This window comes from Arachis hypogaea, chromosome 8 (assembly GCF_003086295.3).
Source record: "Arachis hypogaea cultivar Tifrunner chromosome 8, arahy.Tifrunner.gnm2.J5K5, whole genome shotgun sequence".
NCBI classification, from domain to species: domain Eukaryota; kingdom Viridiplantae; phylum Streptophyta; class Magnoliopsida; order Fabales; family Fabaceae; genus Arachis; species Arachis hypogaea.
In genome coordinates, this window is record NC_092043.1 from 50,888,274 (window position 1) to 50,916,241 (window position 27,968).

The 27,968-nt window shown below is 31.3% G+C and overlaps 4 protein-coding genes across 6 annotated transcripts; 2 read left to right on the forward strand and 2 right to left on the reverse strand.

The window, feature by feature from the left end:
* Nucleotides 1-152: 152 nt before the first annotated feature.
* LOC112708187 (uncharacterized) lies at nucleotides 153-3,512 on the reverse strand. The gene is made up of 8 exons (XM_025760357.2): nucleotides 2,244-3,512; nucleotides 1,839-1,872; nucleotides 1,505-1,732; nucleotides 1,266-1,355; nucleotides 1,112-1,177; nucleotides 938-1,029; nucleotides 788-835; nucleotides 153-457 (listed from the first exon to the last, which is right to left on the reverse strand). Exons 1-8 carry the CDS (start codon nucleotides 2,648-2,650, stop codon nucleotides 340-342), a joined length of 1,083 nt encoding a protein of 360 aa, XP_025616142.1. The 5' UTR covers nucleotides 2,651-3,512; the 3' UTR covers nucleotides 153-339.
* A 6,569-nt stretch (nucleotides 3,513-10,081) lies between these two features.
* LOC112708495 (uncharacterized) lies at nucleotides 10,082-13,993 on the reverse strand. Of its 2 annotated transcripts, XM_025760636.3 has the most exons (7): nucleotides 12,603-12,742; nucleotides 12,290-12,517; nucleotides 11,857-11,970; nucleotides 11,318-11,398; nucleotides 11,071-11,243; nucleotides 10,723-10,819; nucleotides 10,082-10,303 (listed from the first exon to the last, which is right to left on the reverse strand). In XM_025760636.3, exons 2-7 carry the CDS (start codon nucleotides 12,413-12,415, stop codon nucleotides 10,181-10,183), a joined length of 714 nt encoding a protein of 237 aa, XP_025616421.1. In that variant the 5' UTR covers nucleotides 12,416-12,517; nucleotides 12,603-12,742; the 3' UTR covers nucleotides 10,082-10,180. The 2 variants fall into 2 exon arrangements, with proteins under 2 accessions (XP_025616421.1, XP_025616420.1); XM_025760635.3 differs by having other exon boundaries at nucleotides 12,290-13,993.
* A 452-nt stretch (nucleotides 13,994-14,445) lies between these two features.
* On the forward strand, nucleotides 14,446-20,757 carry LOC112708188 (3-isopropylmalate dehydratase large subunit, chloroplastic). 2 transcript variants are annotated; one of them, XM_072201609.1, is made up of 16 exons: nucleotides 14,446-14,780; nucleotides 14,861-14,967; nucleotides 16,225-16,255; nucleotides 16,355-16,525; nucleotides 16,945-17,097; nucleotides 17,207-17,275; nucleotides 17,370-17,486; nucleotides 17,877-17,951; nucleotides 18,090-18,167; nucleotides 18,286-18,381; nucleotides 18,756-18,805; nucleotides 18,987-19,041; nucleotides 19,143-19,274; nucleotides 19,661-19,708; nucleotides 19,846-20,004; nucleotides 20,425-20,757. In XM_072201609.1, the coding sequence occupies exons 1-16, from the start codon at nucleotides 14,724-14,726 to the stop codon at nucleotides 20,563-20,565; spliced, it is 1,539 nt and encodes a 512-aa protein (XP_072057710.1). In that variant the 5' UTR covers nucleotides 14,446-14,723; the 3' UTR covers nucleotides 20,566-20,757. The 2 variants fall into 2 exon arrangements, with proteins under 2 accessions (XP_072057710.1, XP_072057711.1); XM_072201610.1 differs by lacking the exons at nucleotides 14,446-14,780; nucleotides 14,861-14,967; nucleotides 16,225-16,255 and adding exons at nucleotides 15,003-15,463; nucleotides 15,559-15,632.
* Nucleotides 20,758-23,689: 2,932 nt separating this feature from the next.
* LOC112708189 (phosphoenolpyruvate/phosphate translocator 1, chloroplastic) lies at nucleotides 23,690-27,573 on the forward strand. The gene is made up of 9 exons (XM_025760361.3): nucleotides 23,690-24,446; nucleotides 24,848-24,970; nucleotides 25,047-25,199; nucleotides 25,710-25,795; nucleotides 25,914-25,998; nucleotides 26,139-26,258; nucleotides 26,368-26,436; nucleotides 26,845-26,974; nucleotides 27,088-27,573. The coding sequence occupies exons 1-9, from the start codon at nucleotides 24,075-24,077 to the stop codon at nucleotides 27,162-27,164; spliced, it is 1,215 nt and encodes a 404-aa protein (XP_025616146.1). The 5' UTR covers nucleotides 23,690-24,074; the 3' UTR covers nucleotides 27,165-27,573.
* Nucleotides 27,574-27,968: the final 395 nt, after the last annotated feature.

Consider the following 27,968-nt stretch of genomic DNA (forward strand, 5'->3'; position numbering starts at 1 on the left):
AAGTGTGTTAAGCTAATATATAATAAAACAAACTTTTTGTGTGCTACATGGTGATAACATGTTCACTTTCGGTGGTCATTTTTGCATCACCATTCTTAACTGTAAAGTTATTACTTCACAAATATAGTTATATCCCAAAGAAAAAAAGAAAATTACACAAAAGAAAGACTGATATATTTAACTATATGAATATGAGTTCATACACTACATTGTGACTATTTTTGGTTGTACATTCCTTCTCTTCCTTATTCCTATGGGAAAAAAAGTAATATTCTTCAGAAAATCAAAGGTTGCTTAATCCTAATGCCAAAGTCATGTTATCTATCTTTATCTTTCTAGCTATCTAGAACATAGATATTTATCAGGGTACCGCGTTGACAGCACATAATGTTTCAGCTTCATTATCAAAGCAAATACACCATAGCAAGGAATATGCAGCAATGCCACAGCAAAGTACCTATCAATCAATCACAAGTCATTGAAAAAAATGGGTCAGTAAAATTGGCTAACTCTTGGCTCTATCAACATTCAACATTTTAATAAACAAAAAGTTATGTCTCTCCAGTTAACTCGTAAACTCTTGTAAGTTTAGGTCCCAAATCGAGTTTATGGCGTTACACTCAACAGTTGAGTTTAATGAATCAAATTTACCAAATATTCACCAGTTTGATTATTTGACAATGAAATGATAGTTTTAACAGTGGGAATGGGAAAAATAAGAGGAATTTCCCATTAGAAAAATGTGCATATCTAGCAGAGAATATATTCCTTGGCATAAAATTCATACCATAATGGAGCATATGGAGATGACAAGTCAAGGAATGTATATGGCCACCTGTTTTTTTTTAAGAGAAAAATAGTCATGTTAGAGGTTAAACTATGATGCATAAGATGTTGTCACAAAAGTGGAGGCCAAAATAACAATGAAGACTCATACCAGAGATAGATGCAAGCATGAACCATCCACTGGAAAATCACATATGTTACTGTCCACAGGCAAAAGTATCCGATTCGAAACCAAGGGAACGGCTGAAGAGGTGAAGGTAATTAGAAGAAGGGTAAGATGCAAAGAGAGTGAACAATTTCACTGGAATCAAATGCAGAAACTCACCAGGGAATTCAAAGCAGTATCACCTATGAGGAAAACAGCATTGATTGTGTGCATATTGATTATCAACTGCCACAGAAGAATTTGTATATGGTTTAGCTTTAAAGTTCTCTAATGTGATTGAAGATATCAAAGAAAATTCCTAGGTGATACTTACAAAATTTATGTTGTAATCTTTGATTGTTAGAAATGGAACAATTAGGAACCAAAATACACAATCAGTGAGCAATACAGCACCTGCATTCATCTGTTCACAAGAGAAGAAACAAAATCAAATAACAAGGTCAATGCAAATGTACTAAGAATTGAGCTATAATTCTTCATCTTTTCAATTATTCAGAAAAGGGTATCATACAATCATTCTTGTAGTTGAATGAGTGATATATTGAAGTGTACCTGGAATATTATCTGAAAGATATAACCCCAAGTTCCCGCATGTTGGCGAACGAGATGTTCCTTTGGGGCTGCTAAGATTTTATCTTGGTCGAATGCATTAGAACTTTGTGGAAGTGCAGGATCACCATTGAATCCTTGCTCTGCATCTCCATCCACATTATCAACCTTATCACCTGTTGCTTTCTTATGATGCTGGTAACATCCATGAATCGAAAGCAAAGATCCAAGCTGCAAATTCAAGCACACAAAGGACAAATATACATAAGAAATCATGTACAAATATGATGATAGATAGATAGATAGATAAGAGTGACATTAGGCCTTTCATACTTACCCCAAAATAAATGGTGATTGATGTAAAAGTCCACCTGTTTAAGAATCCACCAAAAAATGGAACGCAGAAGCTTGTAAGATAATTAATTAATACAGAAAGTGCTAAGAACAAACCACCTTGCCATAAATGTTGGTTGCTTAAGATGTTATCATAAATTAGGTAAGACAATGACTTTGTTTCTTCTGAGAATCTTTAAATATTCCTATGATTGATCACAAAATTATAAAGGCTTAACTTCAAGAGCACTAAATGGGAAAATGACATGCCAAATTCAAAGAACAGAGATTGCTTCCTAAACTTGTGTTTAGTATCATGTAATGTACCAAAAGCACAATAAATGCAAAAACTCTAAAAAGTACCAAAATTTTCTAAGACAAAACTCATCAATAAGGAATGAGAACTTACTGAGTGTAATAGTAGAAAATGCGTCCTCCATCCACAGCAGCATTGACAATCAGAAGCACCAAAAGAATAATGAATGCAAGAACTCTAAAAGCCAGAAGCCATGCAGGGTGAACCCCTTTAAGGCAAGGCCTCCATGTCTCATCCTCATACAAAGTTGCTGAAGTTCTTTCTTCTTCTTCTTCTTCTTCTTCAAGGTTTTCACCATTGCCACCATTACCATTGTTCCTTGCTGGTTTTTTCCTCACATGCTCGTACTTCCAAATAAGAAATGATGAGAAGATTAAGGTAACAAGGATCCATATGGTACAAAGAAAGACCCTCCAGTTTAGCCAGTAACTCTGAGTGTTTGTCTTTGCAGTCATTATTGGCTGCCATGACCCTTTGGAAGTTCCTGTCAGAAAACTCATTTTGAGTCACTTTACTTTCTTCTTCTTATTGTGACTCTCGGATTTCTCACAGCTTTTCCACCTCCAATATGTTAAACAGTGTTTACAAAGCAGAAAAAAGGGCTGAACTTCAAAGAATGAATGAACAAACTGAACAAACACCAAACAAATTGATTACTCTCATAAACCAAAGAACACAAAAATGTGAAAAAAGTTTGAAACTTGTGAAGTGGGTTATGGACTTATGGTTCAAGTTCAATTTTTTAGCCCCTCATGCTAAAATTTAAGGAAAGGAGAGAGAACCCAAAACGGAAAGCAGAGGACTCTGCACCATAAACATCATGAAGAAATGATGAAGCAACAGAATGGGGAGAGAGAGAGAGAGAGAGAAAGAGAGAGAGAGTTTCTCATGAGTTTCTCATGCATTTTCACAAACAGAAGGAAGAGTTATCTAGTTGAAACTTGGGGGCCATTCAATGACTAAAAAGTTGAAACTCTTGACACATTTTTTGACTGCATTAAGCATAATTATTTGGATTACGTAGATATTCCAAACTTTGGGGTTGATTTATGCACATAAAAGAAACACCGACAGTTATAAGACTTGATTATTAAAAAATGTGAAAACAAAACAAAGGTGGCAATGTTTGTTTGAAGTGTTGTTCTTGTTAAGCAAGGAAAAAAAGTTTGAAACTTGCAAGGGAAAGCAAAGGAGGGGAATTTGTTATGTTATGTTATGTATAGGTACGGGAAGAGAAGATGCTTTGCTTCTTAGCTTTTGTGTTCAGGAATCTACTCAGAAAGAGAGAGAATGTGAGACACAGAGAAAGAGATGTTGTGCTTTGAGCACAAGCTTCTTCTTTCTTGTTACTATGCTTTTCTCTTCTTATTAACTTTAAATTTTCATGTAGTCTAAATTTTTAAAATCTAGTTCATATATGGTGAAAATTCAATTAAAGTCAATTTGACATTAAGTTAATAATTAAGAGTTATTAGATAAAAATTTATTTAAATTTGTCAAATTATTTAATCGCTTAATTATTAATTTTATGTAAATTATCTGTAGAATTTTCACTATTTATATATGCAATTTTAATAATTTTATATTCTAACATAATTTTAACTAATATTATTTAAATAATATTTATTTTTAAAAATTATATTTGACCAAAACTATTCAAACAAAAATTGCATTAACGTCAATCCAATTTCAATCAAAATTTATTCTACAAAAACATATTAATAAAATATTAATCCAAACACATACTATATATTCTATAATTATTCAACTATTAATCTCTTGGATCTCTTGACGTAATGTAAAAAAAAGTTAATTTTAATACACGTATAGCATAAAATATTTTATGTAATTATTCAGTTATATTTATTTTTTAAATAAATATTTATATAATTAAATATATATATATATAATTATTTTATATTAATAGTATACTAAAATTAAATTTATATGGAAAAAAAATATAGCAAGAGAGCCAAAATAATTGGTAACTTTATATGTTTAAGAAGTTAAATAATTGTGTTTATTAATGCAATAATATAAAACTATTTTTTGTAGAATTTTTTTTAATGCTTAAAGTGTGTAGAAATTAAAATACTAAATCCTTTCTTTTTTTAAACTACCAAAAAATTTGATTGCAGGGTTGATATCTTACATATATCCATGCAAATGATAAAATAATCCAGAAAAGGCATGCATGTGTTTACACCTTACAAGTTAGATTTTGTATTATTTTTATTTTTATTTCCATTTTGTATTTTGTGATAGAGAGAGACACATAGAAGAAAGGGACCAGACATTGGGACAACATGTGTAGTATGGATTTTGTATTGGGAATGCTCTGCAGTGGAGATCCATGCCCTAGATTTGTTGTCTTTCTTAATTCGTTTTTTCTGATAAACCAAGTAAAATGCAAAACCAACCGAAAAAGACATGCCACATACCGTTAAAAATTATTAAATAATATGTAAAAACTTAATTATGAATGTTAATAATACTAAGATAATTATGTGTGATTGTGGAGCCAATAAAAAATGGATAATTCTTTATGACAATAACTGTGTGTTTATAGGTTCTAAAGGTTTTTCTTTTTTGTCCTTATGTATGATTTTTTTTTTCTAATTTTGGGTGTGTTTATAATTTAAGAAAAAATAAAAAAATGTATGATACTCTTAAGAAAAGTGTGGTTTTGAGGTGATTCCAAATGATGATTAAATGGTATATTTAAGTGTATGGAGACTTTAATGTTTATGGATTATGATATGATTATGATGGTTGATCACAAATGATTCATCAATAATCTTAGACTATGGTGTCTTATAGTGGGCCTCATAGTGAAAAAGAGACGCAAATAATGAAATTGCAATCTAAAAGGGATAGATTATTATTACTACTACATTATTTTGGGAATGAAATAAGGTTAGTTTAGTTTAGTATAATATAACATGAGATTATAATTAAGTTGTGTTAGTCTAATAATTAATTTATTGATTTATTTAAGTAAATATTAAAAATTTAAATTTTATTTTGTATATATAATAATTTACTGATCAATAATAAATTTTTAAATAAAATTTAATATGACGACAAATTAATTTTTAATTTATCGAATTAAAATTTCCGTCAAAAACAAAAAAAAATATAACGTGAGATTATTATGGAGAGAGCATAATGATCATAGAAAAGACTCGCGAGATTGTTGATGCTTTTGGGACAAACAATGGAGTGGGTCCCACGATTTAGACAACCTTGACTTCTTGGAATTGTTAGAACAACAGTGACCACTCACCATCATCATCAACATAATCCTAGTGGAATATTTAATTAAGTATTTATTTTTTAACTATTATATATAATTATATATGGTGGAATGTTTGTAATTTACTATAAAATTTTGAATGAAAATGACTCCACCAAAAATGGCCTGCCACATATGTAAATGGATGATGAATGGGTTAGGTAATTAAGCTTATTGACAACTAATTTTTATTGTTTAAATCTATTAAAAACTTAATGTATTTAAGTATTTTTATTGTTTAAATATATTAATTTTTTAATAAATTAAAAAATAAAAGAGATAATTTATTTAAGAAGGTGGTAGCATCATATGAATTTTTTAAATTAATTTTCTTTCTTTTATGTGTTGTACTAGTTAGGGTGTATGGTGTAGAATTTATTGAAGAAGACATGCAAAGAAATTACATGTATATTATAAGAATGCAAACTAAACTATGAAGTAATTGTATTGTTTTCTTCATAAAAAGTTCAATTACGAAGGGGCAAATAGAATAATCAATATTTGTAGTATTTGCAATATTTAGAAATTTTCGAATCTAATTGCTTGCATGGGTGGTCCTAATATAAATGTGGTCCATGAAATAATTTGGGAAAAATTAAAATTTGCATCTGCATGCCTTGTTTGGCTCTGTTGGATTCACCTAAAGTGGAGCGGTGGAATGTGAGTTTGTGACAGTGATGTACCACATTGTGCTCACGAGACCTATGTATTTTTATTTATTTATTTATTGTTTTGCTACATTATTAATAATGTTAGAATATTATTAGGATCAATTAGGATCAATTAGTATTATTTAGTACATCTAAATATTTATTATAGGAGATTACGTCCTAATTGATCCTAATAATATTCTAACATCCCCCTCAAACTCAAGTGACAACTTGAGTTTGAAACTTATTTAAAACAACGAAATAAAGAGAAAAAACTGCATAAATTGATAAAATGGGTGCAGACGAAACTGCCTGAAGGAAGCGCAGACGGAACTGCCGCTAGTCTGAAGGAAGCGCAGACGGAACTGCCGCTAGTCTGAAGGAAGCGCAGATGGAACTGCCGCTATCTAAGGAAAACGCAGACGGAACTGCCAGAAAGAAACGCAGACGGAACTGCCACAAGAAAACTGTCACGAGAGAAGGTAGACGTAACTGTCACGAGAAAACGCTGACGGGACTGCCACGAGAGAATGCAGATGTAACTGCCACGAGAGAACGCAAAGGGAACTGCCACGAGAGAATGCAGACGGAACTGCCACGAGAGGACGCAGACGAAACTGCCACGAGAGAGGATGCAGACGAAACTGCCACGAGAGAGGATGCAGACGAAACTGCCACGAGAGGACGAAAACTATATGATGTCTTCATGAGAATAGGTAAGCAGCGGATAACAATATTGTTTAATCATACGACTTGAAAAAAAAATAGGCTAGTCGGTGAGGTGAAAAAGTATCAAAGGAGTGACAAAAGGGAAAGAAGAATGGCATAGAAAAAAAATACAAAAGGTACGGTGATTTCACCGCAAGGGAAACAACCTATCCTCTTCAAGGAGGATACCATGGCTCTGATACCATGTTAGAAACAAGAGACTAAACTGGAGAAAGGATTGTGTGTCTATTCAAGTTATCTAGAATGATACAATATGAAAGGATATTTATAGGTACTAAGAGAATCGTAATAATAAGGACGTAATCTCCTATAATAAATATTTAGATGTACTAAATAATACTAATTGATCCTAATTGATCCTAATAATATTCTAACAAATAATACAAATAATATATATATATATATATATATATATATATATATATATATATATATATATATATATATATATAAAACTTGAAGTGGTTTATGCACATTCGTCCAATATGGAGGCAATTTTTTTTTATAATAAATTGAAAGAGTTTGTTATTCATAATTATAAAAAATTCGTGTGTTTTTTTATGAATATAGAGATATTTTTTAAAAAATTAAAAATTATAAATTGAAAGTTTAAATTTGGATGAGAGCAGAAAACTAAGAATCGATTTTAGGTAGAGCCAGGTAGAAAACTGAAGGTTAATTTTGGATAAAAAAACAAAAAAAATCAGAAAATTCAAATCGAAAGGTTTGATTTGTTTATTAAAAAAAAAATTAACGTTGGAATACAATCCGATCTTTAGATTTATAATTTTTTTAAAAAAAAAACCATAAATTTAACTCCAAAATTTATAGTACACGTACAAAATAAAAATATATTAATTTTTTACATTATTAAAAAATACTACTTATACTACAATACAAAAAATAACACTCTGCCCATATGAAAGCACGGGATAATAAAATGAAATAACAGTCAAGGCTAACCAAATTTAGTGTAATTATTAAATATCAAATACGAATTTAATTTTAATATAATATTAATTTAAAATAATTTTATACGTGTATTATATTATATAAATGGTTATCTAAAATAATGAATATGATTATATAATTATATAAATCATTTTATTTTGTCAGTATATTAAAATTAAATTTATTAAATATATAATAAAAAAATAATTATAGGTGCGATCTAAAAAATAATAATATTATAATGAGTGACTTAGTGAAAATTTTGACTCGAATCCTAGGGGAGAGAAAGATTGATAATGGTCCATAAAGTTGATTAAACATCGGCAAAAAGATTAAAGTAAAAGAAAAAGAGAGAAAAAAAAAAAAGATGCCCCAGGACTGAGGACCAGTTTAATTGGTTGTTGATTTATCAATTATCCATTATGAGTAAATAATACACTAACTTTAAGATGATTTGATAGAGGGGTGTCACACATCAATGATTTATGACTTTATAATATACAAACCCAAACAAAAATTAGCATGTCATTTAACCCTAATTAAGGTGATGCCAAAACCTTGAGGAACTTGCCTCTCATCCTCTCTATGTATTGAAAGATGTTTATTGAATTGTTGGTAGTTGTTTAAGACTTTTGAATTATATGAATAGTGTTACATAAAGGCAATTAATTGTTTCAACTCAGATGACCTATACCCTAAATAATTGACACAAAGACAATATAGTTCATGATCATTTTCCAATAAATAATAATTTGACTTTTAATCAAAATATATTGACAATTTGATCTTTAATATGTGAGATAAAACTAATGTTTTAAAAAATAATGCTAGAGAGTTTGTTTTTGTAAAATTAACTAATTTTTTAAAAATTATTTTATTTATTTTAAATTTTAGATTCTAAACTTTAAATTATAAATTATAAATATTAAATTTCAAACAAAATAATTTCATATACTTTTTCGCTTTAAATATGCCATCCTCAAGAATAATTTATCTCATATTTAATTATAAATATTATCATTTTATTTTGATTGAAAATTTGTTATTCATTTTTTTTTTACTGTATCCATAATTTCGAAGGGTTAAGAACTAATCCATTGCATATCAAAATTTTAGTTAAGAGTTTAGTGTTGACCAATGAATTGTTGTTACGGTCTAACTCTTATATTAAGTCTAAAGTTATAGACAATCCCATGATAAATATTTTTCTTTAGAGTATGTCAATTTACATAAACATAATCTATATTATATATCTATGTACATAAAATTCTGCATATATTTCACATAGATCTATTTTAATTTTCTACAAAGTTTCTTTTTAAATATCATAAATAAAAGACTTAATACACATCTAAAGTATATATCTATTCCTAATCCAAAATAACTTGAATAGAGTCTCTTGCTACACTGTACTCTACTATCGTAAAAATACCTGAAACAAAAAAATTTATCAGTCTCATGTCCTAACTTTATAAATTTATGTTGAGAGGTAATCTTAATCTCTCACCTCAGGAACACTATCAAGTAAAAATGAAGAGATCTAATAAACTCTTACTTTTAATTACTTTATAAGTAGTAGAATAAGTGCACTCTAACTAACTCTTTTACATGAACAAACTTTGATGTAGAAGAGATCAGAGACATACCTTTCATCTTTGATGGCAATATAATAATGAAAACATATAAATATACAAAAAGAGTTTGCATATAAATCATAGTGAGCGCCGGTAATATCGCCCTTCACAGAATTCGTGACAAAATCTTATGACTCTCATAAGTCTTATATAAATGTGAACTTGATTGATTAACTTTTCTATATCATGTTAATAGTGATGATGATCACCTCTTGAAGCAAATTTCTATGTCAATGGATCTATTTTAATATTGGAGTAGAAAAAAACTTCACGATAGTAAGATCTATCTTAACTCAAGTCATAATTCACACATGATATTCCTTCCGTTACCTCACCCAAACCCAAAAACTATAAAATACATTTGTCTCCTTTTTTTTTTTCTCTCTAGAATTGCCAATCATGGCTTGATAACATTTTAGGTTTAAATGTAAAATAAATATTTCTATACTTAAAATCACATAGAAAAACTAAAGGAATTTATTACATCTGATAAATTGATTTCATTTCATTTTTGACTTTTTGAGTTCTCTACATACCATTCAATATACATTTTAGTTATTTGGTGGCTTGGTGCCTTGTTTTTGCTTCACTTCTGTGGTGTTGAGGTTTTTAAAATAAAATTCATATAAGAGGTTCTAAAAAAAGAAAAACTTTGAAGCTACATTTGCTGATATTCACGAGAAGAAAATTTGATCCTTTATATACAAAATACCTTACTTTAATTCCTCAAGAGCTTCTAAATCTAAAATAATCCATCACAAGCTCTCTATTTCAAATAGTATTAACATCATTATCATCATAATCTCCAAGCATATAAAGAGAACAGGGAGCAATGGCCACTTTAAATTCTCTTGTAAATGCTCTGTCAATACATATCATCTCATAATCACCTTCCTGCATTGTAATAAATACAATGAGATTAGAGTTCAGACACCCAAATTCATGTTATTGGATGTCTATAAATCCATTCATACTCGATGAAAAAAGAATTGAAACCAATCATGAACCTAAATAGATATATGCAACAAATAATGTATCCAAATGATGGAGAATAGCTTCCAAATTTGGGTTAATTGTAATTTTCCTCCCCTATATAATAAAACAGTTTCAAATTTGATGAGCATTATGTGAAGATTTTAGCTAGAAGTAGTCATGAAATAATGCAACATGCAACTTATGACGAAAACTACAGAAGGCTGTAGAACTTGGCTTGATTTATTTTTTCCCAGAAGCATGATTTGATGATTAATGAATCAGACAAAAGCAACAATATTTAGCTTCATGAATAACAATAAGAGGGAAAAAAAGTATACCATTTTTCCATTTTGTGTTTTTAATGGAAATCCAGCAGAGTATTCAAAACTTCTCCCAGGACGTATAGTTGGTTGTTCACCAACCACCCCAAGCCCCCTGTTATCAAGAATGCAAATTACATCAAGTAGTTATATTGAAACTAAATTAATATGAATTTAAATCAGAATACAAAACACATTACACATATATAGAATATAGAACTAATCAGGTATAGCAGAGTCTAATCCAGCCTACAAGGACATGGTCCAATCTTACTAGATCAATTAGTGTTAAATTCACCTCAATTTTTCTACTTAAAGAAAAAAGAAAAGGGAAAGAAAGCATAAAGAAAAGCATAATGTACTGACCAGACATCTTCACTTTTGCCATGAGCATCAGTTAAAATCCAATGTCTTCTAAGAAGTTGAACTGGGCGAGTTGAGTTATTAGTAATTCTGACTTTATATGCATAGTAGTATAGCCCCTTTGAAGGGATACTTCTATCCTCTTTATATTCACTTCTGACTTGAACCCTGATTCCCTAGAAAAAAAAAGGGGGGTAGATTAAATGTTGTAGGTTCCCTTCTAATAAAATGAAATATCATATATACCTACCAAGGTTGTAGCATCACTGAAACATTTCTGGAAAGAATGTGGGGCAATTTCTATTAGCTCATCTCGGTAGCTAGCTGCATCCTAATCCAAAATTGATTTGAAAAAAAAAATGTGTCAATGAGATGAGAGATGAAAGATGATATATGCATTGTTCAGAAACAAAATAACGAACAAGAATGTGCTATTCTGAAACAGTGAGACAAGTTCTTCTTGTAGCATATATGATCTATATGAGTTGTATTCATATAACTCCGTTACACTTGCGGTACATAGCCGGTCCCAAGTCAGATAAAGGAGGAGGGTTGTGTTAGGTCTTTGGCAACCAACATAAAAATATAGCTGAACACCCATGCCATGATATGAGTTGTATTCATATAAAGTTGATAGTTGAATTAGATTACAATTTAGTCAAACTTATCATTATTAAATCATCTAAAATTTTTCAACTATCAACTTTATATGAAGACAATTGCATGTAAATTTTCACCACGAAAACCATATAACAAATAGACATTAAGATCTCCAAAAGGATCACACACCTCAAACCTCTCATCAGCAACTGCTTCCTTCAACAATCTCCGCAATCGCAGAACTGGCATATCCTTTTCATAATACTTCAGCATGTCGCGAATCCTCGCCGCCTCCTTGTAATCCTACCACAAGTTTCCAAAATTCAACCAAGTAGGAAGGAAATTCCAAAACCAAATTTACCAACAACAAAGTAGCATTCATAATATACACAATCAAATTAGTTTAATTTTGATGCAATGTGATCCAGTCAGAATATAATCAATATATGATGATAGGATATTGGTATGATAGTTTTACACTTTTAAGTACATGGAAATTAGGTTTTCCATAAGAACAATTTATTTAAATAATATCTTATATCAAAACAGCTAATCATTTAGTTGCATTTACCATTTAACTAATCTGGTGTAAATAGTCGGAACAAATCAATATAGAACTGACCTCAGATTTTGCAGCTGCTTCCATTTGATGCTTCAAGATAGCATAGTTGTGGCTCGGACAGAAGATGGATCTCCGAACCTTGTCTCCGTTCATCTCCGGCGGCTTCGCACCGCACGCCACGATCATTCCACCGCATTTCCTTCCCTGCCGCCGGTTCCTCCAATTTACCTCTCCAATCCTCCACGTAAATGCATCCTTGGATTCCGTGAAAATCGCCGGCAACCGCAACTCCATGCAACAACCACCATTGATGCTTAACAACTGCATTTTTAATTCAATTCTGAAAAAAAAAATTGATAACAATAATCCTTACTCAAACAATTGACAAGATCAAATGCTTAATCCGTTGCTTTTGATTTAGCTCTTGTGCTAGCACGTTTTCCGCGGGTTTTCTCTAATTTTTTTCCTCTTTCATATTTGGAAGATGTGTGACCGTTTTTAACGGTTTTCAGCGTATCGTTCTACTCAGGTGCCAAAAATTTTGTTGTTTACGGCAAAATTAGACGTTGTCTATCTCTGTTTCCATATTCTTTCTAGATTTCGGTTTTACTTTATTAAATTGTTTTAGAATATAAAATATATATTAAAATAAATTAATTTATATATATATTTTATATATAAATATATCACGATTAATTTAATGATTTTTTTAGTATACACATAATATTTTTTAATAGAAAAGACATTTTTTAAATTAAAATTTTATCTAAAAAAATAAAATAAATAAATAATCAACGGAAATTAAATATATTTGTTCCGAAAATTACCTGAAACGTTGATTAGATGTTTAAGTTAGCAATGGCAGATTTTTAGTAGATCAGAATGTGAATTATACCTAGAGTATCAGTGTATTTATAATAGAGTAAATAACGATTTATTCCTTTATTTTAGAAATTTGTTGAGATCTACCGTCTAAAAGAAAGTAGAGTTTGTTAGAGGAACTTAAGGAGGTAATTACTTATTTAGTGTGTGTTTGAATTGACGTTGGCTAAGTTAGAATTTGAATGTAAGTGATTTTGTAGAATTGATTTTGAATATAAGTGAATTTGTGCCAACGTGATTTATATTTGGCCAATTTTACTAAAATTGATTTTGATAAAATAAATGTTGTTTGAATAATATTAGATAAAATTACTTTTAGATAAATAATTAATTAATTACTAAAAAATATAATATTAAACTATAATATTATTCTTTAAGTATATTTAATTTTTTATATTTTTTTACATAGTATTTTTGTATAATACTCTATTTTAGTATATTATAATTTTTTTTATTATTATAATAAAAATTAATATTTATTTATAAAATTAAAAATAACATATAAAAATGAATAATTTTATAAGTATTTTTTTATAATATAATTAATATGTATTTATTAAATTAAAAATAATATATAAAATAAAATATTTTAGTATTTTTTTAAGTACTCTTAATGATTTTATTTTAATTATTATTTTAGGTTCTAATTTTTTATTAGTTATATTTTTATTATTATTTATAATTAATTTTTTATTTAATTTATCATTTCTAGTAGGAACAATAATATATATTATAAAAAATTAGAATAATTATTTTAGTACTCTCAGTGTTCTTTTATTTAAAACAAATTATAGAAAAAATTAATAATAATTAACAATAAACCTAAACGTACGTTGAGTGAACGCAGAAGTTAATGGACTTTTGGGATGAAAAATAAAAAAAACATTCAAACCACTTCAACATATTTTTATCATCTCTATCGTATTTGCCAAAATACAGAACCTTTATGTTTTCGCTTTGACAAAGTCTACCTATAAAGGTGGATCTTTTATTTTTATTAGGCCTGACTTTAAATTTGGCTAAAGTATAAACAATATTAAATATATTTAAAAATATATATAATTAAAAAATAAATAATCTAATAAATAAAATAAATAATATAAGTTTAAAATCACATTTTTATTTTTAGTATTGGATTAATAATAAATTTTTTTAAATTATAATTTGTTGTAGTATTTTTTTATAATGTAGAATGATTTAATTTAAAAAATAAAAATCAGATTATCCGATTTTTGTGTTCGATTTGTGTATTCTAAATTTTTTTAATTTTTTAAATATAAATCAAACAGTATGATTCATATATTTCAAATTTTTTAAACACTAAAAATTATTATATTAAAATATATCATTCATCTTACTCCCTTATCTAAAATTTTTAGCCTTTTTTGGGAACTAATTTTTTAGCCGTTTAAAATCATTATTTCATTAGAAAATTTAATGAATCATGTAAAATATTTTTATCCATTTCTTTACTTAGCTGAATTTTGATAGCCTTGTAAAGAAAACTTTGGTCGAGTGAAGAACGTGGAAGAAGAGAAAGGGAGAAACGTGTGGCGGCTCTTCGTTAAAGAGACTTGGAACACCGCTACTCCAATCGCAGCTTCCAACATCAATGGCTTCTTCTTCTTCCTTCCTTGCGCCATCATCCACATCCATTCTTCACTCTAAGGTAGCTCCTTCTTTCCTTCTCAATTTCTCCTTAATTTTTTCCCCAACAATTAACGCTCTCTTTTTTCCTTTTTCTCTCAGAAAGATGTCGGTCTCTCTGCTTTGACTTCCACGTCTTCCATTTCTTCTCAGCGATGCCAGAAAACCGGTTTCAGGAGAATTTGCTGCTCCGTTGCAGCACCACAGCAATCTCAACCAGTGGCGGATCCACGGGGGGACCTAAGGTGGCCATGGTCCCCCCAAATTTTTTTTAAAAAAATAGTAAATAGTAATAATTAATAATATTAAATTTTTTTATATATAATATTAAAAAAAATATAAGTTACAAAATTTTATAAATTAAAATAACTAAAAACTGCACTATGTATTGGATATTTGAATTATTGTTGTTCTTGTTAACAAATAGCTCATTCTAATAATTAATAAAAATGGTTCTATTATACTAGCCCAAGCCCATACTATTAATTAAAGTAACCCTAGTACATTTTTCAAATATTTATTTCAAACTATCATAGGCATAGCGTCACTTTTCTCTCTCTTTTAGTGATTCCCAAACTTTTGGTCTTCTACTCTTCTCATTTTAATTTTCTTTCCATACCAAAACAAGACATATGAAGAAAAACCATTGAAGAGAAGTGAACAACAAAATATTAACCATTGAATGCACAACAAAGATTCAAAGAGGTATATTTCAATTTTTTTTAAGTTAATGACAATGTCAAGTATTATTTACATTATTTATTTAAAATAATTAATTTATTTTTTTTTATAATGGACAGTGTTCAAAGATTGAAGTGAGGACAAAACTCAATAGAATTATTTTTTTGTGAGACTTGGAACAAAAAATAATCAGGTAAATCAATAACTTTATTTTTGGTTATTATATATTTGTGTTTCTAAAATTATTTGTTATTGCTCAATAGGTTTAATATTTTTTTTAAGAAAATAATATATATGCAATTATTTTTGTTTTTTTTTTTGTTAGATAGTTCAAGTTAAGTTAAAAATGTCAAAGATGAAAACAATTCACTCATTTTTCAAGAGAAAAGAGAGAATATATGATGAACAAAATTCAGCTTCAGATTCTTTGAGTAATGTTCAAAATATTATTGAACAACCTGTGACACAACTTGTTGAGCAAGATATTCAACCCCCTGCTTCCAAAATAGCAAGGACTGAAATAGATCAAGTTAATATTGATACATTGATGCGTGATCCCGGAAAGCGTCCGCAAATTTGGAATTATCCTATCAATCAACAAGATGAAATTCGTAGAGCATACATAAAGTTTGGACCATAAAGTTTTAGTATGTAGTTGAACATTGACTTTTATATAATATAATTACTTTTTTGATATATATGCTACAAATCATATTTTGTTAATTTTTTGTTATATTTTATATTTAATTGGCCCCCCTCTTATAAAATTTCTGGTTCCGCCACTGATCTCAACGCCAGCCTTCTACCACTGGATCAGTTCCGTTTTGCTTCTGTTTCTTCTTAATTTCGTCTTGGTTTTGTTTTTGCGGTGTTTGTAATGAATGTTTTGTTGATGGCTGTGGTTTGTTGATTTAGGTGAAGACGGCGATGACGATGACCGAGAAGATATTGGCTAGAGCTTCTGAGAAACCCTATTTGACCCCTGGGGATAATGTTTGGGTTAATGTTGATATTTTGATGACTCATGATGTTTGTGGCCCTGGTTCTATTGGTATTTTCAAGAGGGAATTTGGCGAGGATGCTAAGGTAATTCATTGGTTCGGTTGCCCTATGTTCAATGCCTTACTCTTGCATTTGATGGATGCAAACGTGAATTGGGATTGATGTGTGTGATTGTTTTCCATGTAACTAGAATAATTATTATTATTATTATATGGATATAGATGAATTTTTGGTAATTTGGAGATGGATGAGTTGCGACAATGTTTGAGGACAAATTAGTAATATCTAGTTGTGGTTTCTGTTTGTCAATTTAGAAGTCATGCGAGTGGTGCTAGTAGTATACAAATTAGTTATAATGGATATGGCAAGATAATTTTTCTTCTTGGGAAGTGCTCTTGGTTGAGTACTTATGTGGTTCATTTAAGGATTGTTATCTTGATTGGATTACTTGGTAGTTATTCTCCTTAGATGCACTTTTGCTGACTGCATTATTCTAATTGAAGGTTTGGGACCGTGAAAAGCTTGTGATAATACCTGATCACTATATCTTCACCAGTGATGAAAGAGCCAATCGCAATGTTGACATACTAAGAGATTTCTGCCAAGAGCAGAATATCAAGTACTTTTACGATATTAAGGATCTTAGTAATTTTAAGGTATGCATGATATGATTTCTTCAATATTGATTCAATTGTTTCGTTCTTAGAAGATCATTGTGAGTAGATGATACCCAAGGACATTGAATGTGGGATTATGACTATGTAGGCAAATCCAGACTACAAAGGTGTTTGCCATGTTGCTCTTGCTCAGGAAGGTCATTGTAGGCCTGGAGAGGTAAGAGTATTTCAACAAGTTAAATTTAAGGCTAGTGAAGGACTATCTGAAGGATTCCACTACCTACTTTTTGGCTAATCTCGTTCTATTGCAGGTTCTTTTAGGCACTGATTCTCACACTTGTACTGCTGGAGCATTTGGTCAATTCGCTACGGGGATTGGGAATACTGATGCAGGTTTTGTGTTGGGAACAGGGAAGCTTCTCCTCAAGGTAACTTATGGTTTCACTGATGTCTTTTACATTTTTAAGAATGACCATTTTGTGTTTGATTTTACCAGAGCAGCTCAACTCAGTGGCAATATTTTATTCTACTAGAACATAAATGTTTTTAGTGCTACTTTTCACATCTTTACCCTTCCCTTTGTTGTGCCTATCTTGTTGCACCTGTTCAGTGTTCTCACCCCACACATATCATCATACTCTAAACTATTTGTGGTTCATGCTTCATAGCATTATTATTTTCTCTGTTTCTCACTCTTGTCAGTCTGTTATCTTTAGACTGGATCTCTAAACCTTCCAAGTTTCTAGGTGTTTGCATTTAGCACTGTTCTGTTTTCTTTATTAATAGTGTGTATATATATATACCTTACTTAAATGCAGGTGCCTCCAACTCTAAGATTTGTTATGGATGGAGAAATGCCCAGTTATTTACTTGCAAAGGATCTGATTCTGCAAGTAAGTAACCTTGATCCCATACTTCCATATTTGTTGGATATTTTATACTTATACACATGTTGCATTCATAAGGTGTCTAATTACCTTGATTGCATGTAGCTGATACGAAATGACATGATTGAATGGTTTACCTTGCAGATAATTGGTGAAATAACTATGGCTGGTGCAACATATAAAGCTATGGAGTTTGTTGGCACAACTGTTGAAAGTTTAAATGTGAGTTTATTCTGCAAGATGCTATGCTATTATGTGACTCTAAATGTTGCTTCAATCTGAATAATGTTTTGTTTTTATTGATTTATCACGTGTTGTTTCGGTTTGTTCATGTTGGTAGATGGAGGAAAGGATGACATTGTGCAATATGGTTGTTGAAGCTGGAGGAAAGAATGGCGTTGTTCCTGCTGATAGCACTACATATAAATATCTCGAGGTTTGTGCAATTTGAGCAGACGCAGTGAAATTTATGTCCCACCTCTTAAGTTATATGCATATATCTCACTTTGCTTGTATGTCTAGATTTTCTCTGAATGTTTTGTGTAATAAAAAATTATGTTAACACTATGTTTACTTTCCTATCTTGACCCTTGAATGGTCAGAGCGTGCTGTATTTTTTCCCCTTCTGTAGATTGTCTTGATTAATTCTGATGGTATGATGTTTCCCTTTTTCATTTTATTATGGTCATTGCATGAAGGTTTAGTGTGATGCATTTATGTGGGGTTCCCCATGAATGATGATTTTCCTTTTGATATCATGCTCTTGTTTGGCCAGCAGTGACTTCATTTTCCTTTCCTGTTCTTGTTCAGGATAAGACATCCGTGCCATATCAACCAGTTTATAGTGATCAGCAAGCAAGGTAGTCATAATTTTCTAATCATTTTGTTCTTTTCCTCTCATAATAGTTATTGGCATAGCATGTCAATCTAGGGGATTATATGAAGAAAATATGTCTATTCTATTTAAATTTACATTACAGGTATATTAGTATCCACTACAATGTTAATCCATTTTAACCTGTTTTATGTGTTTGCATTCAGATTTCTTTCTGAATATAGATTTGATGTCTCAAAGTTGGAGCCATTGGTAGCCAAGGTTAGCCCGTTGATTGTGTTTTCAGTGAGAATGTTCCTTTATCTTTGGTATAATGCTTCTCCTACGTCCACAAGCTAATATGATGCCTATGGTTGTTGCAGCCTCATTCTCCGGATAACCGTGCTTTGGCTAGAGAGTGCAAGGACGTGAAAATTGACAGAGTATACATAGGATCTTGCACGGGTGGAAAAACAGAGGATTTCATGGCTGCAGCAAAAGTTTTTCTAGCTTCGGTAAAGCATTGTATTTTTATATTCCGTATATAAATTCTAAATATTGCTGACTTCTGATTGATGTGTCTTATGGACGAATAACTCTATTTATGTACAAGGCTAAATGTCATCGTTTGATCCATATAGCCGATCCCACCTAGTGGGATAGGGTTTTGGTGGTGGTGATGTTGTATGTACAATGCTAAATTACATATACTACAACATATGATTTGTTAGTATTGTATGACCAATCTCTGTCTTAAAATGTTTGAGCCTATTTGCTACATTTCTTTTTTCTGTATGGTATTTTGTCATAGATATGCTTTTTTTTATGCCATTTGTGTTAATGTGCCTTGGGACTTTAAAATTATTTCTGCTGATGAAAAGCTTGGTATCTGCATCTGCAGGGTAAAAAAGTTAAAGTACCCACATTTCTTGTGCCGGCAACACAGAAGGTTTGGATTTTTTTTTTCATGTTTCTTTGTATCAGAGATGTTAGAGTCCCGTATTGCCTCGAGCTAGCTTTCAAAGTTGAGTTAGTTCCACCTAATTCTAGTTAAGATGATTTACAATAATTAATCAAATATTTCAGGTTTGGATGGACTTATATAGCATCCCAGTACCTGGAGCTGGTGGTAAGACTTGCTCCCAGATATTTGAAGAAGCTGGATGTGACACACCTGCTAGTCCTAGTTGTGGTGCTTGTTTGGGTGGCCCAAAGGATACTTATGCACGCTTGAATGAACCTCAGGCAAGTTTCCATGCATTTGTTTGGGATAGTATTATATTAGAGCAACTCAAATTCCTCATAATACTATACTAGAGTTATTGTGTCTTGGTAGTTCCTTTATTTATACAGATTACAGAATATAGGGACGTGTGATTCTGTGAACTGAAATAAGTAGCGGGTTATTATTTATTTTCTCTATTTCAATATAAATATCACTTGGATTGAATTTGTACATCGAAAAATCAATGTATCTACATATAACTGTATCCATCTAAATCGATTCTTCGATGTACGAATATTTCAAAGCATAACACTTAGTTTGAAATGGATTGGCCTTCCCCCGGACCTTGCTCCTCTACCACATGGTTGCCAACATTTATATGCTTTCTTGATAGATAATGAGATTGAAATCTGAATCACCATTTTTGGCTGATTGTGCAGGTTTGTGTTTCAACTACAAATAGGAACTTCCCGGGCCGAATGGGACACAAGGAAGGCCAGATATATCTGGCTTCTCCATATACAGCTGCGGCATCTGCATTGACTGGTTATGTTACTGATCCAAGAGAATTCTTGCAGTAAGGTTATTGTTTTATGATAATACCCTTTCCGATCTATTTGACTGGGTAAGTTTTGTATACTATGTAGCCATTAAAACTGTAAGTTATTGAAGTTTATAGATCTATCTGTCTGTTTCCCCCCTTTAAGAAGTCTTGCGACTGTTAATCCGTTCTGGTGCTTAGTTTCAATAATAAAATAATATTTTATGTAGTACTTAGCTTGAGATCTATGTTGGTCATTGCTGTAACAATTTTGTAGATGTTTAATATTTTCTTGATCTTATAACCATTCAAATATAAGGCTAGTGTATAGTTTTGTGAAAGGGAATACAAGAGGATAAAAGCATTATAATGTTTTAATGGATCCATATAAGGATTGCTCATTCTCTTTTGTATATCCTACTAAAATTTCTTTTCTATAAAAATCAGGTAATTTTATTTCATTTTCATAGGTTAGGATACACTTCCTTTTTGGTCTTCTATTCCCAGATGTTTCCTCCGAGCTTTTTTCATTTTATTGTTTCACTTGGTTTTAACAGACATTATCAATTATCAATAGGTTGGAGTAAGGGAATGGATTTTATTAATTTCTTTTTTCTCAATGAATCCAAAAGTAACCATATACAAGGTGATTAAAGGAGATTTATACAAGAGATTTATATGTAAACGGTTTTACCGTAAACATGATATAGGATATGGCATAAAGGCATTGTTTAATTTATAAAGTTGATTCTGTTTTTTTTTTTTCTTTTGAGTCGATGTTATAAAGTTGGATTTCTTGCTATATATTTACTTTATCAAATTTAAGTAATTTTAAAATCAAATAATTATGCATGAAAAAAGGCAGAAAACGGAAGGACCAAAGTTTTTAAGTTCTGAGACAAAGATAACTAAATATGTAAGTATCAAGTTATAAAAGTTGAACCTTTAAATTATGAGATAAAATTGGACAAAGAAATAACTATTCATATTTGCTCATCCTGATATCTTTCTCTCAATTTAATAATTTAATTTATTTTCCAACAAAACCTTGTCTCATTTCTCATTGTTAAAATAAATAATGGCCATAATGCGAAGAGACAAATTGCCAAAAACAATGTGATTTGTTCAACCTTCTGTTCATATATTGCCATAGTTTGGTTTTTAATAAAAAAAAGTTTTAGCTACTATCTATAAATATTTTTGGTGAGCGCCGAAAAGGGGAAAAGATTGATGTGTACCAAGATGTATCCTAACTTGGACTGCTGTACCTAAACTTCAATCTCTTTCCACATCCCTCTCGGTCGCCGAATAAAATATCTACACGAGAATATTCTTTTATGAAAAATTTCTCAATCTTTTCTTTAGCTTCATATTACAAACCTAAATTCTAAAGTGCAAAGATAATAGAGTAGATGTTTGAACAAAATTATATGATTGAATTTTTTTTTTGTGCACAATTATGCGAACTATATATTAATTTGGCTTATAAAATTGTGATTGTCTCTTTTAATACATTTTTATTATTGGACAATCCAATGTACATTTAACTTTTTTAGATATAGGTGAAACTATGGTATAACTTTAAAATATACCACAAATTTCAAAAAAAATTAGCTTCCAATGTCATCTTAGGGAAATATTTTCATTTTCTCCTTTTTTTTTTTTTCTTGAGGACAACTCTCACACATTGCACCTTACATTGGATCGTGTTAAAAGTTAAAACTTAAAAGTATCTCTCCGTTTTAAGGAAAAAAGAAAAATAAAAGGATAAAAAGATAGAAGACCCCCTCTTTTTTTTTTCCCTCATCATATTTCATACCTACTTTCTCACACGCCACCAACCCCCACCAAAGTAGTTCTTCAATTATCAACTATGCCATTAGGAAGTTTATTATTTTGTTTGAAGGAATTTTTGTTTTCAATTTTCATTTTCATATACTAAATTTGAGATTACTTATGGGGATTGGATATTGCTATTTTCAACTTAATAATGCAACATTTATTTTAAAAATTTTACTCTCAAACTCTCAATACATACACAACAAAATCTTCTTAAATTGAAAATTTATATTTGTAATTAAGCGACAATATTTTACTTCTTTATTGACATATCACATATTATCACCTAACCAACTTGAATAATATTAAAATGCGTTTTTATTTTTCTTGTTACCTAGCGTGATGTATTTCAATTTGCAATATAATAAGATTATATGAAAATTTTTTTAGTACAATCCTTAATTTGTTTACTGTAAATTCTGAATTCTATATTTTAAATTATAAATTAAATTAATTAATCCCTAATAATACAATTTGATAATAATGATGAAAAGAATTAAGGTTACCTAACAGGTGATAAAATTTTGAAATATATCTTAAAAAAGATCTAATAATTATTCACATTTTTTTATATAAAAAACAATAATAAAAAATTAATAAATAATTTAACATATTTAAATTAAATTATTTAATATAATACATATCAATTAGATAGAGACTTATATGAAATTATTTTTACGTAAAATTAATAACTAAAAACCGTGAGATAATTTAATAGATTTGACTAAATTATTGTTCGGTTTGTCGGATACTGAACTGGTCGAATGTACAGTGTATGAGAAGAAGATTGGAGACCTGGATCCGAGTTGCTTGTGCGTGATTGGACCTTATGAGCTGGAGAGGGAGAAGAATGGAGCTTCACGATCTCCCGGGTTGTTGAGTGGTGAAGGAGGAGCCACCTGTAAAAAAGACTCTGACGTTCAAGTCAGAATCTGTACAAGGTGGCAGTAAAGGTGAGAGTATGGTGACTTACCTGGGGAGGGGAGTAGGGCCCTCCCTTTATATAATCTGTGTTTAGGACATGTCCTACAAAATGAGACTCGCCTTCCAAAAAGCTTCCTTCTCCAGCGGTCCTGTATCACGTAGCAAAGAAAAAAGTGTCTTGAATTTTTTTCTAGTTCGGTGTGTTGCGCACCCGTTGAGTCGGCTGGCCAGGTCGGGGCGTTAGATCAGCTGAATTGGACCGAAACAATTATAATTTCATGTTTTTAACTATCAACTTTATCTATATACAAATATTCATATATCAATAAATATCTAAACTCTAAACAATCATTTTTATAAAAAACATTTGTACTTGAAAAATCGTCAAATGTCAATTTAACTTATGTTTGTTTTTTTTGGAAGTGATACGTAAATAATTTTGAATATTAAAAAAAATGAAAAAGAAAAAAGAAAAAGAAAATTCGGTTTCATTCATGTGTTGGATACTTGGATCTTGGTGAAACTTGAAAGTATCTACCGTTTTAATAAATAAATAAATAAAAGAAATCAAAATGAAAAGAAAAACCTCCTCCCCCGTTCTGTCATTCACTACTACTACGACTACCCTTACTTTCCCACCAACCTCGAAGCCTTGCTTTGCTGCTGGCGGAAACTCCGAAGTTCTCTTCTCTCTCTTCACAACCCTCTCTAACTATTCTATTTCTATAACTACCTTCTCTTCCCTCTCAGATTTCATTTCTCGCCTCAGATCTCCTTACTACAAAAATGCAGAGCGTGGCTTTCACTCTCTCTCCCTCCCTCCCTCTCCGCACTCCCCACGCGCCTCGCTCCGCTTCCCTCTCTTTCCATCCATTGCGTCTCTCTGCTTCCAAATCCGATCCCGTTACCTCCAATGCAACCTCTTCTTCCTTCACGCGCCGATCCTGGCTTCATTCTTCTTCTTCCTCCTTTAAGTTCCGCCCGCGCGATTCCGATCTCGACGCCCGCGCTCGCTTCGAGGCAAGAGCCGCCTCCGTTCCCGAAAGCGCCAGCGGAGACGCCGCTGCCTCCGGCGGCTTGCTCAAGACTCTTGAGCTTGGCTCCCTCTTCGGCCTCTGGTACCTATTCAACATCTACTTCAATATCTACAATAAGCAGGTGATTCGATTTTTTGTTTTTTTGTTTTTTTTTTTTTAATTTCAACGTGTATGAGAAAAATTGAGTGGAATTTTGTGGAAGTGGATGTATGTAATTTGATCTGAACGTAAATGTTTGCCTCATGTTTGAGCTGAATTGATAATCGTAGTTTGTGCGAATGTTTGATTTTGTTGTGAAGGCTCTTACTATGTGCTAGCAATTCAATTTTGAATTATAGTTTATAGATCTATGTGAAATTATCAAATTGTGATTGTAGTGTTGTGCTGGAATTTGGATTGTTTTTCTCTGTTGTTGAGGTTCTGAAGGTTATTGTCATTTCTCATTTTCCTGATAATTTGGATTTGAATTTAGCTTGATCGTTTTTTGAAAAAAAAATAATATAAATATATGGTTATTTACAGGTCTTGAAGGTGTATCAATTTCCGGTGACTGTGACCCTTGTTCAATTTGCTGTTGGAACTGTCCTTGTGTCGTTTATGTGGGGTTTGAATCTGTACAAGAGACCGAAGATCACTGGTGCTCAGGTATTCTGGTGGTGGTTGATGAATTATTGTATATTCTGTGTTCTGCATTGTTGACTGACTGAGAATCTTTTGGCAGCTTGCAGCAATACTGCCACTGGCTCTCGTGCATACTTTCGGAAATCTTTTCACCAATATGAGTCTTGGAAAGGTGGCTGTGTCGTTCACACACACAATCAAAGCCATGGAGCCTTTCTTTTCAGTGGTCTTTTCCGCAATGTTCCTTGGAGAGGTTAGAATACTATATTTTCGTACAACCTCGCAGTGCCTATTGCAATTGGGTTTTGCTAGGTAGACAATGACTTTTGTAAACAATGTGAACAATGGGCTTTATAATTGACCTAATAAAGTAATAAAAACACTCCACCCGAAATTACCTCCTAAACCTTAATATTAGGATAACCATCTGCACACTAGTGAATTGAAGATCCTGCCATTGTTAACTGTGCATGAGTAAATCAAATCAAAAGAAATAACCATCCAATTAAAAATAGTGAACATAATCATCTACACACCTATTGAATTGAACATCCAACATATCCATTGTTCACATTGTTTAGTATTCTCATTGTCTACCTATACTTTTCCATTGCAATTACTGTAAAAGTGAATTTTAAAAGGTTACCTGTAGTTAGAGACAATAGACAGTTGAAGCAGTTTCTTGAAGAAATAGTCCTTAGACATCCAAGAAATTGTAAATTGATGATTTCCAATTTTAATCCATCATTTAACTTTCTTGTAGATGCCTACACCATGGGTGGTTGGTTCCCTTGTGCCTATTGTTGGTGGTGTTGCATTGGCATCTGTGACTGAGGCCTCTTTCAATTGGTAAGATCTCCTCTGTGTCTTATTACTTCTGGTCTTCTGGAAGAGGAGTGGGAAGAGATATCATGCATTAAAAAAGGATTTGATCATTAGAATTCTAACATGGTGGAATATTGGATAGGGCTGGATTTTGGAGTGCAATGGCTTCCAACGTGTTGAATCAATCTCGTAATGTTCTTAGCAAAAAAGTCATGGTTAAGAAAGAGGTATTTTAATGCAGGAACACTTCCAAAAGTTTTGGATATGTGTTATTGTTTACGTCAATCGATACAATTCAGAATGCATTTTATAAATGTTATTTCGCATTTAGAAAGCAGAAAATAACATGCATTTTTGTTCTTCTCAGGATTCTATGGATAACATAACCCTCTTCTCTATTATAACGATCATGTCCTTCTTCTTGTTAGCACCTGTGGCTTTCGTCATGGAGGGTGTCAAATTTACCCCTACTTACCTGCAATCTGCTGTGAGTATCTTGATGTTAGCATAGCTTTTGTCATATCCACATTGCCACAATCAAAAGACATAATGGTGTCGAGAATGCTAATCCGTTGTTACATCATCTTTCTTGACAGGGTTTAAATGTGAGACAAGTGTACATTAGATCTGTACTTGCTGCACTCTGTTTCCATGCATATCAGCAAGTGAGTTGATTTATATGCTTTCGGTTCAAGCACTTGTTAAATGTGGGGCTATATTGTGGCCTAGTGGAGCATTGAATCTCTGACATCAACATCAAACCCCAGTCCAACACTGGGATGATTGGCTATTCAAAAAATTTTGAATGCTAAATTAAACCTAAGTGAATGTTACATATCCAAGCAAATCCGTTTTATGTGAGATGTTTAAAAATGTTACAGAAGTTGAGTGACTGTATGACCACTATGCTGTGAGATATTTTATGTCTATGCCCTTACATCATTGGGCTGTTGAAGTTGAACATTTAAATTTATTTAGAAAATGACTTGTTTTATCCTATAAAGATGAATGGCTAAAAGACTCTGCATTTCTTAATAATAGGTACTGATGGTTTTCTGTGAATTGCTATGCAGGTTTCTTACATGATATTGCAGAGAGTATCACCTGTTACTCACTCTGTTGGCAACTGTGTGAAGAGGGTTGTGGTTATTGTTAGCTCTGTCATCTTCTTCCAAACACCTGTCTCTCCTGTGAACGCTTTCGGTAAAACTTCTTCCCACTTCCAACTGGAAAACAGTTGAAGAGATGTTTGAAGTTTTAATAATTATATTGTATCCCTGCTATCATTTGCTGAGATTTTTATGTTCTTTCTACAGGAACTGCTGTAGCTCTTGCTGGAGTTTTCCTATACTCAAGGGTGAAGAGGATTAAGCCAAAGGCCAAGACAGCTTAATTTTCAAATGGTAAAATTTTGTCGTTGCATAAAAAAAGCAGCAGCCAAATAGCTACATCTCTAATTTATTTGTAGGTCAGATAGGGAACTTGAGGATTACCTCTTTATCCCTCACCTTTTTTTTTTTCTCTCTTAGCTACCTTGTGGATTTCACTATTTATGAGTAAGTGCCCATTGATTCTGCTACATGAAAAAAATTATCAACTTCTGAATTTTGCTCAAATACCTCATGAAGATGTGCGTGTTCTTAATGTAATATTTGCTTACATGAAGCATATATGTAATCTGTTGATTTGGTACACATAGACGTAGTGCAAGCTCTTCTGTTAGAGTAATGTCACTTTTTTACATTATACCTTTGCATACGGGCATATTTTTATTTATACCAGATTTAACTATTTTCAGTTAAGATTTTGTTGGTGCCATTAAAATATTAAGAATTTTATTTTTTAGTGTATAACTTTCCTGTTACTCTTGGCGTTTAACCGTTTCAATTTATTGTTCGGTAAGTAGAATTAGACTCGTTACTTGTTACTGGCTGATGTTAGAGTATTTGGCATCTTAGGCCAGATATTTTTCTTTATAAAAGCTTCTCTATGTGTTATTGAGAACAATTTTTTTGTTTAGTTTATGTTTAAAGGCATTTTGTCAAGTTCCTTGGAAGTTGCTTTAAAATTAATGTATTTTAATATTTTGAAAGATTACTTTGTTGCAATCTTATTATATATTATTGTTGATTCTAGCGAGTAGTAGTGACCACCACCATGTGGCTGTTAGAAACCGTAATTTGTCATTACCGGCAAT